Source organism: Grammomys surdaster, unplaced genomic scaffold, assembly GCF_004785775.1.
Source record: "Grammomys surdaster isolate TR1022 unplaced genomic scaffold, NIH_TR_1.0 318, whole genome shotgun sequence".
In the NCBI taxonomy this organism is placed as follows: Eukaryota; Metazoa; Chordata; class Mammalia; order Rodentia; family Muridae; genus Grammomys; species Grammomys surdaster.
This window is the reverse complement of record NW_021604737.1, coordinates 377,476-391,869: the sequence shown is the minus strand read 5'-3', so window position 1 is coordinate 391,869 and position 14,394 is coordinate 377,476. Positions and strand designations below refer to the sequence as shown.

The following is a 14,394-nucleotide window of genomic DNA, read 5'->3' as shown; positions in this document are numbered from 1 at the left end:
TATGGTGATTAGCTCCATGAACGGTCAGGTTCTAGGACAGGATGCATTCCCATTCTCTAACTCAGCACCAGACTGTGACTTAGGTTTTTAGATACAGATAAAAACAGAGAGACCGGTCACTGTAGACTAGAGGACAGTAATTAAGTTCAGTCCAGAGAACTGACTATAATATGAGACCCCACTTTTGTGCTGTGGAAGACTAAGAGCCAGTATGATGGGTGTCTAAGAATGGAGTTAGAGCCAGCCAGCCTCTTTTTTTTTTTTTTTTTTAAAGCGTTGATGTTTTTGCCGGAGGCATAGCCATATCCTCCTACTTCTGGTTTCTTCACAGCTGTTTGCTTGCAGCTGTCCCCTTGATACCTCTGTCTCTGTACTTTCAGGTCTAGCCTTCTGCCCCCCAACCCCTCATCTTGCACTTAGGAGGATAAACACTCAATAAACAAATCCATGCTGGAGCCCAGCTATCAGTGCTTGTCTTGGCCACAAACTCTCCCAGCATTCCTCACTCCCCTTTCCCAGCTGAGGGAGTTGGGCTGCTTGGCCCCTGAATGCTCTCTTCGATTCATCCAGGGTTGGAAGCTCTCTGGGGAGTGACTGGATTGTGTTTTGGGAGGCTCTTCCAGAGTCTTCTGCTGGTGCAGGCTGACTGCATTTGTGCTGTTCTTGGAATCTCATCAAAGTCAAAACAACAACAGCTCCCCCACCTCTTCCCCTCCCCCCTCCTCCTCCTCTTCCTGGTTCAAGTTCAGCTGGATCCATTGTCCGCTGGTGTCTTCCAGCCTTTGCTTCAGAGCCAGCCAATTATGCTGACACTCCTGGTGATTAATGTCAGAGATCACATTTCTGTAGTCAGTTCTCAAGCAAGATATCAGCGGATTCATTACACTACAGCTGCACAACCCCAGGGCCACAGAATGCCGTTACAAAGGCAAAGGAGAATGAACCAGTGCCGCTGCCCTCGTGCCTTGGTCTCCAGTGGCATTCATCCCACTGCCTTGCCTTCATTCTTTCCTCCTCACATGGGTCTGGCCTTCAAAGAACAACGTGTGGGGCTGAGATGACTCAGTCTTTAAAACCAAGTTTTTAGGCAAGCAAGAGGACTGAGTTCAGATCACCAGCTTTCATGTAAACACTGGGTTGGCACAGCAGCCTGCCTATAATTCCAGCCTTTGAAAGCACAGATGGGATTCCCTCCACCCACAGCAAGCTGCCTAAGAATTCTAGGCTTGACTGAAATATAGGGGAATTCTGAGCTTGACTGAAAGAACCTTAAGAGACCAAAGTGAGGGCTTGGGGATTTAGCTCAGTGGTAGAGTGCTTGCGTAGCAAGCACAAGGCCATGGGTTCAGTCTTCAGCTCTGGTGGTGGTGGGGGGAAATATAATAAGAGGAAGAGTGAGAGGTTGATCAAGGAAGATTTCAAATCTCAACTCTGGGCCTCTGCAAGCACACAGAAACATCTACCAGCCCCCTACATGTAATCATGTAAAAACACATGCATATTCATGAAAAGATAAAAAAAATGCTGCAAGCTAAGGAACTGGCATTCAACAAGTTGGTACTTCCAGGCTGGAGAGTTGGCAGTCGGAGCCACTTTATTCTGGAACCTCATAGAAAGGCCCATGGCTTGTGTGTTCTGCTCCTCTCTGCGTCGAGATGTTTCTGCATTTTAGACTTGGAGCCAAAGGCAGCATCTTTCTTCTATACCAGATAAGGTACCACAATATGACTCCAAAGTTCTTCTCTTTCTCAGCAGTCTTTAACGAGTTCCCCATAACTCTGTCTTCTACCTTTATTCTCTGCCTCTGGAGCTCACCCCCTTCTGTGGTGTTCACTGTCACTGACACCTTACATTCCAGTCACAAGTCCAAACCTCTGTCTGAGTGCCCAGCTTCACGTCTGCCAGGTGACTGTCATTTCCATAAGGATACCTAATAGTGACGGCAGACTGGATATATAGGTCACTCCTGATACTCACCTAAGCCTGCTCATCCCTCTTCCTTCTTGGTTCACACAAATGGACAGAAGATGAGGCAGGCACTCATCTTCTGCTGGACACTTGACATGATCTCATTTAGCTCTAAACATACTCTTACCAAGTACATTTAATTAAAATCTCCATTTTATAAATGAGAACACTTGGGCTTTACTTTGCCTGTCCAGATTTATATAGTTATCAATGGCCAATGCTTAACTAAGAGATTGGCACATAAATGACTCACCCTGTATTTGCCAGATCCATGTCTCTGTCAAGTCATTCAGTTGTATCCACCCCCACCCTGAATTAGCAGAGCTGTTAGGGTCAAATCCTGCACTCTGGCAGCCCTAACAAGCTAGTCTTGGCCCCCTATCCTCTAGATACCAATTAATGAGTCAGAAAACCATGAAAAGCAGAAAAAATGATGTGTCTAATAAGAACATGCTAAGAAGAGAAACAAACAGGTCTCTGACCCAAGTCCATCTCTGGGTCCAGACATATGGCACCTGACTTAGTGGCACACATCTTTGATCCCAGCGCTTAGGAAGCAGAGGCAGGCCTGTGGGAGTTCCAGTTATTGCCAGAGCTACATAAGGAGACTCTGTCTTAAAAACAAGCAAACAAACAAATAAAACTTTCAAAGGCATACTCTCAAAGAACTCACTTCCTCTAGACAGGTCCTACCTTTCTTAGTTCTCCACACCTTAATACATGTTCAAGTTTTAAATCCATCTGTAGATTAAACTACTGGCTAGCTCAGAGCCCTGGAGGTCCATCTCTGGAAACTCCCTCATAGACTCACTTAGAGGTGTGTTTTACAAACTTCTCAGATGTCTCTCAATTCACGTGGACAAGATTAACTATCATACCACTGGAGAAGTTTCTCGAAAATGTCACCAGTATAAAAAGGGACACCTAGGGCTGCAGAGATGGCTCAGCAGTTAGGAGTCCTGGCTGCTCGTCCAGAGGACCTGGAGTCAATTCCCAGCACCCACATGGGCACTTCACAATTGTCTGTAATTCCACTTCTAGGGGATCTCACACCCTCACACAGACATACATGTAGGCAGAACACTAATATAAATAAATTTTCTTTAGTTTTTTAAAGGAACATGTAGATATAAAGCATATAACAGTATTGAGGATTGTGTTTTCTGTAATTTTTATAAATGTGTAAATATTTGACTCTGCAGGGCTTAGGGAACTAGTAGCAATATATACAAAAAGAAATAGTGTTATAGCCGGGCGGTGGTGGTGCATGCCTTTAATCCCAGCACTTGGGAGGCAGAGGCAGGCGGATTTCTGAGTTCTCGAGGCCAGCCTGGTGTACAGAGTGAGCTCCAGGACAGCCAGGACTACACAGAGAAACCCTATCTCGAAAAAAAAAAAAAAAAAGAAAGAAAGGAAGGAAGAAAGAAAGAAAAGAAATAGTTTTGAGAGACAGGCTTTCTTCCATTTTAAAGGCTAGACTGGGCCTGGAGCTTGCAGTGTTGCTGTGTGGTCTCCCAACTGCTAATGATTACAGGCATGAGACACAAGTAGGAACAACATCTGTAGGATAAAATAGAAAAGCCTCTTATCATCGAGGACCACCATTGTTGGGGTCTCCTCAGTCATACATGTATTGTTTCTGTGCTCTAGAGGGTGGAATTTAAAGTGAAAACAAATTCCTAAATAAATAAATTTGGACCTACCATGACAGGCAGCAGTGAGCCCTGTAATTTTTGTGAAGGACACATGTAAATATTTCAATGGTCCTTGAGAGTCATTTTGCTGAAAAAACAGTCTCTTGGTAGGTGCCTAAGAGTTTTGTCCTTAGGGATCAGTTTATAGCAATCCTGTCTACATTATTCCTACTTAAAACAGAGACCACAGACCCTTGAAAGACATTGGTTTTCTGCCTTTGTCCTTTTACTGCGACCATACTGATAGAGATAACAGGGCAGAGAGCACAATTGGGGTGTGCTTCATCAGGCTTGCCATCCCCCACTTCCTGACTCAAGCTGGTGGAGAGACTGAGAAACCCAAGGTCCTTTGACTCAAAATCTGTAGAATCAGCTGATTTGATCCACTCAAGAAAGAAGAAATGAGTCTGTGATATCTTGACCAGAAGCTGACAAAGAAGTGTTCCCATTTTTACTGGCTTTTTGTTTATGCCAGGACCCCTCACCCAGCCTCCTATGGGTAGTAATGAGGCTGTGTCCCACCCCACCTTTTAGAACCAATACAGAATTGGGTCAAAAGCCCCAGCTCCCAAGAGTCCTTGTGGACTAGGCTCAGGCCCCCATTCCCACCTCCATCCCAAAAAACCAACTAAAAAGAAGCTGGTCAAAAAAAGAGCATTAAAGTCAAGAAAAGAGCATTATTATTACTATTATTATTATTTACATAAAGGACATGATCACACTGGCAAATACAGAGTACTGATGACCTAAACACTGTTTCAGAGTGTTCACAAGATTCTCTGGGTTATATAGGGAAAAGAGGCAGAGCAAGTTTCCCTGGTGGATCCTGATGATCTCTTCTGTCCACGTGTGCTATCATTCATGTGATCTTGGGGAATCATTTCAGGGGCATCATTTCAGTCTGTCATGCAGAACTTTGTTGGTGCCACAAAAATCTCCCTTGCTTAGGTGTAAAATTAGTCCTTTGTTGCAGTATATTCGTCTGTCCAGCCTGTTCTGAGGATCCAACGTGGAGTTGAAAGACTCAAGAGACCTATAGGACCGGAAGGAAACAAAAGAAACAAAACAGAGTCTGAGCTTGAACAGTAGCTGAGTATCCTTACAACCCAGACGGTCAAGCCCACTTCCATGGGAATTGGACACAAATAGGGGCTCCTTACAGAAAACACCAGTATAGAGTCCCAGGATAAAGAGAAGCCAGACAATCAGGAGTGTCTGATCCAGGGCTCCTGAAACCCAAGTCTTGGGTTCCCTTTAGGGTGGATAAGGGGATAAATCACATAGCATCCTCACACAGGAAAGCAGACAGAAAACAGGAAATAGGTCCATGTTATCAAACCTCAAAGTCAGTCCCTAGTGAAGTACCTTCTCCAAAATGTACTCCACCCCTCAAAGGTTACACAGTCTTTACACACAGTGCCACCAACTAGGGACATGTTCAAACACACAAGCCTATGGGGGATATTATTTAATCCATCACAGTTTTATTTTTCAAATGCACTTATTAAAATAAATGTTATTTATGTAACTATGTACTAGGTTTAGTTTTAATGAAATAATGAACAATTTTTAACCAAAAAAAATTTAATTTCAAATATTGATAGATACGATACACAACCTCTTTAAAATTCCGTGTTTTCAATAGTATAGAATCCTGTGAGCAAGAGGTTTGAGACTCTGTGATCTACAATATTGTTTTTAAATGGGTGAACTAGCCCATTGTTCTAGTGTGTCGTAATTTCTGTAACTCATAAGTAATGCTAAGAATAAGATCCTTAAATTTGCAGGGCAACAGTGGTGCATGCCTTTAATCCCAGCACTTGGGAGGCAGAGGCAGGCCGATTTCTGAGTTTGAGGCCAGCCTGGTCTATAGAGTGAGCTCCAGGATAGCCAGCGCTACACAGAGAAACCCTGTCTTGAAAAACCAAAAAAAAAAAATCCTTAAATCTTAATTTGTGTAAACCTCTATTTTCTTAGGATAGTTTTCAGGGGTGCTTCACTTAATGTGTGGGGGTGTATATGTACCTGTTAGTAATGTGTACACGTGTGCATGGCTGACGTGTGAGGTAGTCTTATATCACTCTATTTTTAAAATAGTGTGTGAATGTGCATGTTTGTGCATGCATGTGCACCCAAATGTGTGTGTGTGTGTGTGTGTGTGTGTGTGTGTGCTCCTTCTGTGGTACATGTGTGGAGATCAGATGACTTACAAGAATTGGCTCTCTACTTCCACCTTGTGGATCTTGAGACTGGAACATAAGGTTTGGTGGCAGCTGAAAGTAAGGTCATCAGGTTTGATGTCCTTATAAACTGAACCACCTTGGATAGCTTTCTTAATTTTTTTTGTTTGTTTTTGTTTTTTGATACAGGGTTTCTCTGTGTAGCCCTGGCTGTCCTGGAAGTCACACTGTAGACCAGACTGGCCTCAAACTCAGAAATCCACCTGCCTCTGTCTCCTAAGTGCTGGGATTAAAGGCATGCACCACTGCCCAGCTGGCTTTCTTACTTTTAATTTTCCTAAACAGGGTCTCTCACTGCACCTGGAGCTTCAGTGAGTCCAGGAATCCTCCTGTCTCTACCTCCTTCCAGGGCTGGGTTTCATACATCAATCCCTGTGCCTGGCTTTTACATGGACATATTAATCTGAACCAACTGAGCCATCTACTCAGCCCCCAATTTTTAAAGAAAGTCTATGCTTACTTTACAAAATGAAATAGTACCACCACTGTGACCCACATTAACTAGTAACCTATTTCTATCCACCTCAGCCAATAACTTATTTTTATTCCACTACCTTCCAGTAAACCAAGGGGAGTGCAACCCCGTTTAAGACACTTCCTAGGTTAAGTATTTGACACTAGGCCATTGATCCCAAAGTGAACCTGGTATGTGGGCCCCAAATCAATGGCTCTGGAATAGTGCTGGAAAAGCAATTTCCTAGGTTATGGTCAAGACTTAAATGTAATTGTAAATTGACTTTATTTGTGGACTATTGGTGGGATAAGCCCCATCTTCCTAAAATATAAAGCTCAATGGACTGATCAAGCCAATACTGACTCGACCTCCCTTTTCAACTGAGGCTTCCAGTTGATCTCCCTCCCTCCCTACCTAGCGACATTCCTTACCAGAATTCACTGCTGCCTTCTCTCCATTTTGACTTAAAGGCAGTATCAGGCACTTAAAGGATTCAGAACATTTTTATGAATTAGTGACCAAAGTGTGGGACAGATCCGTATTCAGTGATCCCAAGGTATTTTAACAAGTGTTTAAAATGAACCCTGCCTCGCATGTGAAGTATCTGTCATGTTCTATTCATCTGCTCTGTGCCTCATTCTTACATCCAGTAAGGGGAACAAAACAGCTCTGTGGCAGGGCTGCTGAACCACAGAGCACAGCGGCTGGAGCCAGAGGTAAGCCGTCCAACAGGTGGCAGCAGACCAGACGGCTGGCGGGTTGGGCCCGGCTTCGCGAGAGGCCGGAGCGCACACACCTGGGGGCGTGGTCCGAGGGAGTGGCCAGCTCGAGCTCCAGGGGGCGTGGCCTGCGGCCGGGCGCGGGCGGGGAGCGGCGGGCAACGGCGCGGGCCTCTGTGTCGGCGGCGCCGGGGTTCGCGGGAGCTGCTTGGAGGCTCGGCCGCCAGGAGGAGGCCGCGGCCACGGTGAGCGAACGCGCGCGGGCCGGCGGGCGACGGCTCGGAGGCCAGGCCGCGGCGTTCGGCGGGGGTGCGGGCGCTGGGAGGCCGGAGCAGCGGGGACAAAGGGCCGCGGTGCTGCCGCCTTCGGAACCCCGGGTCCGTGCGCCAGTATAGGACGTCGGGCTCCACCCCGCGGTCACCTGGCTCCCGGGAGGACTGCGGGAAGTCGCTCGGGGCAGCCAGGGGTGTCTCGGGTCACCGCGGCCGGCGGCGGAGGGGCCGCACCGGCTGTGGGCAGGATGCCCAGGGAGCCGGATGGGTCCGCGGGGAGCGGGCGAGAAAATGGGATTACTAACGGTCTCCCGCTGACGGTCAGGAGCGCTAGACTTTCTGTTTCAGAACGAAGTCATACCCCTTGCAAAGCCCGTAGTGTAGCGTCTCATAGTTTTGTATCCAGCAGGATCCACTTTCTAACTCGCCCTACGTCAGAATTATATATTATTGTTTTGAGAAGATTTATTTGATTCTTTTTTTAAAAATGTATGCGTCTGTATATGTGTGCATACTTTCGTCCTGGTGTTGCTAGGGGCCAGAAGAGGGCATTGGATCCCCCAGAGCTGGACTAGCAAACCCTTGTACCCTGCCAGTGTGGGTGCTGGGACCTGAACTCGGGTCCTCTACAAAGAGTAGCAAGTGCTCTTAAAACATCGAGCCATCTCTCTGGCCCCTTATTTTTATCGTTAATTTATCTAACTTGAAAGTAAAGCTGGCCTGCAATTCATTATCCTCTTGCCTTGCTTGCCAAGTGCCGGGATCACAGGCATGTCTCATCAGGCCCAGCTATTATTTAATTGATTTTATTGGGAATTTGTGTTTTGGCCTTAAGAAATTATATCTTTAAATTTTTAGTGTGTGTGTGCACAAGTGTGTGTTTATGCGCGCGAGAGCATGCCTATGTACCAGTGCACCTGTGTCATGGTGTGTGTGTCAAAGAACAACTTTGGAGGGAGGCAGTTCTCTTCCTGTGGAATTTTGAGGACTAGAACTTAGGCTTTCAGGTTTGTCAGGCAAATGTTTTTTGCCACCCAGCTAGCTGACCAGCCCTAAATTATAACCCCTGTGAAAATTTGTGCTGGTGTCCCTCTGGTTTCTTTTTGTACTATAATACCTTCTTAATAACAGAAGAATCTGCCAGGCTAACAGAAAGAATATCTTCACATTTACCTACAATTCTTAATGCAATTCATAATTTGCTGCCCTTTGTTATTGGTACACTTATTTGAATAGTTGTGGATCCCACGCTTCTCTCTCTGAAGTACTTTTCTAACAAAATGAGATAATCACCAGAATAATTTTCATTTGTAGTTTTGTTTTGATACTCAGATTTTTAAAATTGGAGCTGAAGGTGTAGTTCATGGTAGAAACCTTGCCTCACACACGTGAAGCCCAGAGTTTCATCTCCAGCTGCATATGTGCACACATACACAGAGAATTTAAAAGGTGCTTTAACATAATACAGTATTGGTATCTTTAAAGATGTATTTTTATTGTTTTTAATTATGTGTATGTGAGTGTGTGTTCAGATGCCCCAGGAAGTCATAAGATTCAGCCTCCTTCCCCCTGGAGCTAAAGTTACAGGTGATTGTGAGCTGCCCCAGATGGGTACTGGGAACCAAACTCAAGTCTTCTGCAACTGCAGTACATCCACCTAACCACTATGCCATCTCTCCAGCCCATACGCATGGCGGGTGTGTGTGTGTGTGTATACATGTATATATGTATGTGTATGTATGTATAATATATATATATATATATATATATATATATATATATATATATGAGACAGGATCTCACTAGGTAGGTAGCTGGGGCTGGCCTTGAACATGTCTCCAAATTTCTGCCTCCTGAGTGCTGGAATTTTTTTTTTGTTTGTTTGTTTTGTTTTGTTTTTCGAGACAGGGTTTCTCTGTGTAGCCCTGGCTGTCCTGGAACTCACTCTGTAGACCAGGCTGGCCTCGAACTCAGAAATCCACCTGCCTCTGCCTCCCAAGTGCTGGGATTAAAGTCGTGCACCACCACTGCCCAGCAGTGCTGGAATTTTAAAGGCCCGCACCATCACACCTGGCACTATTATTAGTTCTTACATGGGTTTAAGGTTAAATACTAAGATTGATTTTAAATAAAATGTGAAGTTGAAATTTGAATAGTGTCAGTACAGTTGGATCCTTTCAGATTGCTGGGGCTTCAGCAATGTTAACTAGGATTTTAGTCATCCCCACATCTGAGTAGTATTCTAGGTTCATTCTTTAAAGAAGGCCACCCAACCCTGAATGTTTGAATGTTTAAGTGATCTTTGAGAACCTTCTTCAAATGATTCCTCAGGGGTTTGGACACAAGCAAGTAACTCTTGGCTTATGTTCCTTGTTTTGTTTGTTTTCGTCTTGGTTTGTAACCTACCGCTTGCCTTTGAATTAAAGTTTTTGTTTGCTTGTTTTTGTTTCTAGCTTCTTGGAAGCTACTAAGTGACTTCTTTGAAGAATCATGAAGTCACACTATGTTGTGCTAACTCTAGCCTCCCTGATGTTCCTGATGTGTCTTCCTGTGTCACAGAGCTGTAACAAAGCACTCTGTGCCAGCGATGTGAGCAAATGCCTCATTCAGGTAGGATTAAAGGTACTTTTGTTAATACCAAAACATACTGTACATAGGTAGATACTGCAGAGGTAAACCAAAGCAAGTGTACGCAGTCTGAGCATTGGGCCAGGGTCTGAGGTACTGAACTTTGGTTTTCATTTCTATGGCTATCTTCCATCTGACCAAAATTGGTTCAAGAAGTTCAATCTGAAGTATGCTATTCTGCTGTATAAGCATGCTGTTATGGGTGATGAACATGCTAGTGTCTATAATCTAGCTTAGATGGTAGAGTCTTAATAACTATATTTAGAAGACTTTTAGCCTGTCAGTTAATAGACAGATTATTACATATAACGTATTATTTTCCAGTTGCTATGTAACAGATTATATCAAAACCTAGCAACTACAGGCAAAAATACATTAGCTCATGAAGCTTCTGAGGGACTGGTGGCTGGGTGGTTCTGGTTCAGGCTCACTCAGGTTGCGGGCAAATTGTTGGCCAGGATTATAGACTCTCCTTCCAAGTACGTGAAAAAGTATCCTTTCCAGTGTAAGCAAGGCAACCAACATAATTACCTGTCATTTTGCTGAAATGAAAAGTGACAGTCATTTGGTGACATTCCTGTAGCTGGAAAACAGTTGTGGGTTTGACCTGTTCTGACCTGTTTCTGACTGCTAAGCCCATGACTCTTTAACTCAGCATCCTGCTTACTGTTCTCCATGGTGTTGTGACAGTGACAGATTATGTAGCTTCTCTCTCTCCATCCTTCCAGCAGTCTTTCTTCCCTGGGCGCATGTCTTTTCTGACCTCCATTCTAGGTGTTGGGCATGGCCCACGAAATTTATTAACTATACATACAGGCTGAATATGTATGAAATGTTTTTGGCCAAAAGTGTTTCACATTTTGAGATTTTTTAGTATTAAGATTTTTAGAATTGCATAAATATATATGCAAATAAATATATGCAAATATACATTTCATGCACACACACACACACATAAATTTACCTTGGTAGTGAGACCCAATCTAAAGAAAAAAACATTATTTGTCTCGTGTGCTTTGCTTTGCTTTGCCTGAGAGTGACCGTATGCAGTATTTTTAGCATGCTGTTTTGACTGCAACTCCTCATCTTCTGTCAGATGTGGAATTTTCCACTTGTGATGTCATGTTCATGCTCAGGAAGGCTTAGAGTTTTGAGCCTTTTGGATTACACATTTAGAAAGAGAGACATTCAGCCTGTGTTAGCTTCCTATATAGAATATGAGTCCAGTGACTTTGGCTGTAATTCTCGCTCGAGACTACAGTCATAAGTAATTTTTATAGATCAGAGATTTTTTTTGTGCCTATTCCTGATATTTTCCTCCTTTTTATTAGTAATTTGAATTCTAGTTACATTAATCACATACTCTCCAGAACCTTTACTTGCCTTCCAAATAGAAACTTGTTATTGATTAATTTTAACTTTAATATGCCTTGCCTTCGTGTGTGTGTGTGTGTGTGTGTGTGTGTGTGTGTGTGTTGATTTAGAGGGCCTTGTTTTCTTGGTGTCCTCTATGCCCTCTGGCTCGTAGACTCTTTCTACCTTGCCTTCCATTGAGTTCCCTGAGGGAGGGATTTGATGGCAACACTCAGTTAGGGCAGAGTGTTCCAAGGTCTCTCACTCTGCTTCATGTCTGGCTGTGGGTCTCTGTCTTTGTTCTCATCTGCTGCAGTGGGAGCAAGACACTGGTCATGTTTGTTTCTCTATGTCTAGGTTATTTCACTCAGGATGATATTTTCTAGTTCTATCCATTTACCTGTGAATTTCTTTTTTTTTTAACTGGCTAAAAAGTACTCCATTGTATAAATGTATCACATTTTCTTTATCCATTCATCTATTAAGGGACATCTAGGTTTTTTTTTTCCCCAAATTCTTCTTTTGTTTGTATTTTGTGGAATAGTTTGAGGAGTGTTGGCATTAGCTCTTCTTTGAAAGTCTGGTAGACTTCTGTTCTAAAATCGTCATGCTCTAGGCTGTTGTCTGTTGTTATTGTTGTTGTTATTGAGAGACTTTTGATGACTGCCTCTATTTCACTAGGGGTTATAGGTCGGTTTAAATTGTTTATCTGACCTTGATTTAACTTTGATAAGTGGTACCTATCAAGAAAATTACTCATTTCTTTTAGATTTTCTGATTTGATGGAGTATGGGTTTTTAAGGTATGTCCTTTTTAGTGTGCGGATTTCCTCAGTGTCTGTTGTTATGTCTCCCTTTTCATTTCTAATTTTGTCAATTCAGATACTGTCTTTCTGCCTTTTAGTTAATTTAGATAAAGGTTGGTCAATTTCACTGATTTTCTCAAACAACAACAAACCTTTGTTTCATTGACTCTTTTATTTGATTGATTTTATCCCTGAGATTGATTTTTTTTTTCCATCTATTCCTTTTGGGTGTGATTTCTTCTTTTTGTTCTAAGCTTTCAGGCTACTCTGGTATACATAGTTCCAGGTCAGCCAAAACCAGAGTAAGAACCTGTATAATATAATAAAGTACAATATAATACTGACTGCAGAGTTCATATAACAAGAAAAACTATTTTCTCTGCTTTCTGTGACATTAAATGTAACTATCAGTGGTAGGGCCACATTATTCTATAGCAAGTCGGAGGCCAGCCTTAACTATAAAAGACCCTAGTTTAAGAAATAAAAATGAGAACCAGGTGGTGGTAGTACATTCTTTTACTCCCAGCACTTGGGAGCTAGAGGCCGGCAAATCACTGAGTTTGAGGCCAACCTGGTCTAACAGAGTGAGTTCCAGAACAGCCAAAGCTACACAGAAACCCGGCTTTGGAAAATTATGAATGAATGAATGAATGAATGAATGAATGAATGTGAAAGAAAGAAATAGTAACAATATCTTTTTACTCAGTTGATGTAACTAAAAGTCACTAAAGGAAGTTGTAATAACATTTTTGGGAATTCTAGAGAATCCATCCCTCTGTTCCCTGCAGTTTCTTCTATGGCATTTGAAATCAAATTCCTGTTTTTTCTTTATCAGGCCCCCATGCTGGGCACCACTTGTAACTGGCCTTTGCTACTTTGTGGGTTCTTCATTTTCCTAGCCACCCCCACTCCCCACCCTTCCACCCCCCAGTTTCACTCCGCGACACTAGATAGGAGAGAAACAAAGACATAGGGGAAAGAGACTCCTAAATCTTAATTTCTTTCCTTTTTGTTTCTTGTTTGTCCACAGCTACTAACACAACTAACCTCCCTAAATGACCAACATACACCCCACCTCTTAGGCTCTAGTGATGTCAGAGGCGGGACCATGCTTTTGCTAGAGCAGGAGGCAAATCATGGTCAGCTGCAGCAGGCAGTCCAAGCAGCCCCATACCTGGGATTAATGTGAAATCACATTCGTACAATATTTCTGTGTTTTTTTTTTTTTTTTAAAGAAACCAAGATTCCAGACTCAGCTCTCAGAACTGAAAAGCTGAAGCATTTCTGAGCTAGTTACTATTTCTTAGATCCCATGTTTTGTCATTTAAGAAATGTATTCCTTTATTTTGTTGTAATACGTATTTGAGTCCTCCAATTAATTGTGGAAAATAATCTTCTGGGCCCTGTATTCCTGAAAATGGACTTTTTCTGAGTGTATGCCCGAATGATAGATTGTCTGGGTGTAGAATATAGGTTTTAAAGCCATGTCATTATTATCTATTAGAATCCCACCACCTATAGAAGTTTGACGCCAGTTTTTTTTCTTATTCCCTATGAGTAACTGTTTATTTATTTATTTTTGGAACTTTTAGCATAGCATTTGTCTTAGTGTTCTGTTGCTGTGAAGAGACACCATGAAAAAGGCAACTTTTAGGAAGCATTTATTTGGGGATTGCTGACACTGCAGAGGGTGAGTCCATGGCCATCGTGGCTGGGAATATGGCAGCAGGCATACAGGCATTGTGCTGGAACAGGAACTGAGAGCTTTACGTCCTGATCCACAGGCAGCAGGCAGAAAAAGAGTGCAACTGGGCTTTTAAAACGCCCAACCCCAGTCTCACACCTCCTCCAATAATAGCACCTAGTAATCCTAGATACTCCACCAACTGGGAACCAAGCATTCAGATGAATGAACCTGTGGGGGCCATTTTTGTTCTACCCACCACAGCATGTCCTTGTCCTGACATTTTGAAATGTTAACAGTTGAGTCTAGATACCTTCTGAATCCTTTGAAGGGCATTCAATTTTGAGCATGTATATTACCTTGATTGCTATAGCTTTGTAGTATAGTCTAATTTTGTTCTTTTTAAGATTGTTCTTGCTGAGGCCGGGCGGTGGTGGCGCACGCCTTTAATCCCAGCACTTGGGAGGCAGAGGCAGGTGGATTTCTGAGTTCGAGAGTTCGAGGCTAGCCTGGTCTACAGAGTGAGTTCCAGGACAGTCAGAGCTACACAGAGAAACCCTGTCTCGAAAAAAACCAA

At 43.2% G+C, this 14,394-nt stretch overlaps 1 protein-coding gene across 1 annotated transcript in view; it reads left to right on the top strand.

Annotated features, from left to right (window-relative positions):
• Nucleotides 1-7,253: 7,253 nt before the first annotated feature.
• The window catches only part of Twsg1 (twisted gastrulation BMP signaling modulator 1), a 36,954-nt gene continuing 29,813 nt past the window's right edge, over nt 7,254-14,394 (top strand). The window contains exons 1-2 of the mRNA XM_028777969.1: nt 7,254-7,320; nt 9,801-9,957. Coding sequence (XP_028633802.1) covers nt 9,838-9,957 — 120 coding nt within the window. The 5' untranslated portion in view covers nt 7,254-7,320; nt 9,801-9,837. The remainder of the gene's footprint in view (nt 7,321-9,800; nt 9,958-14,394) is intronic.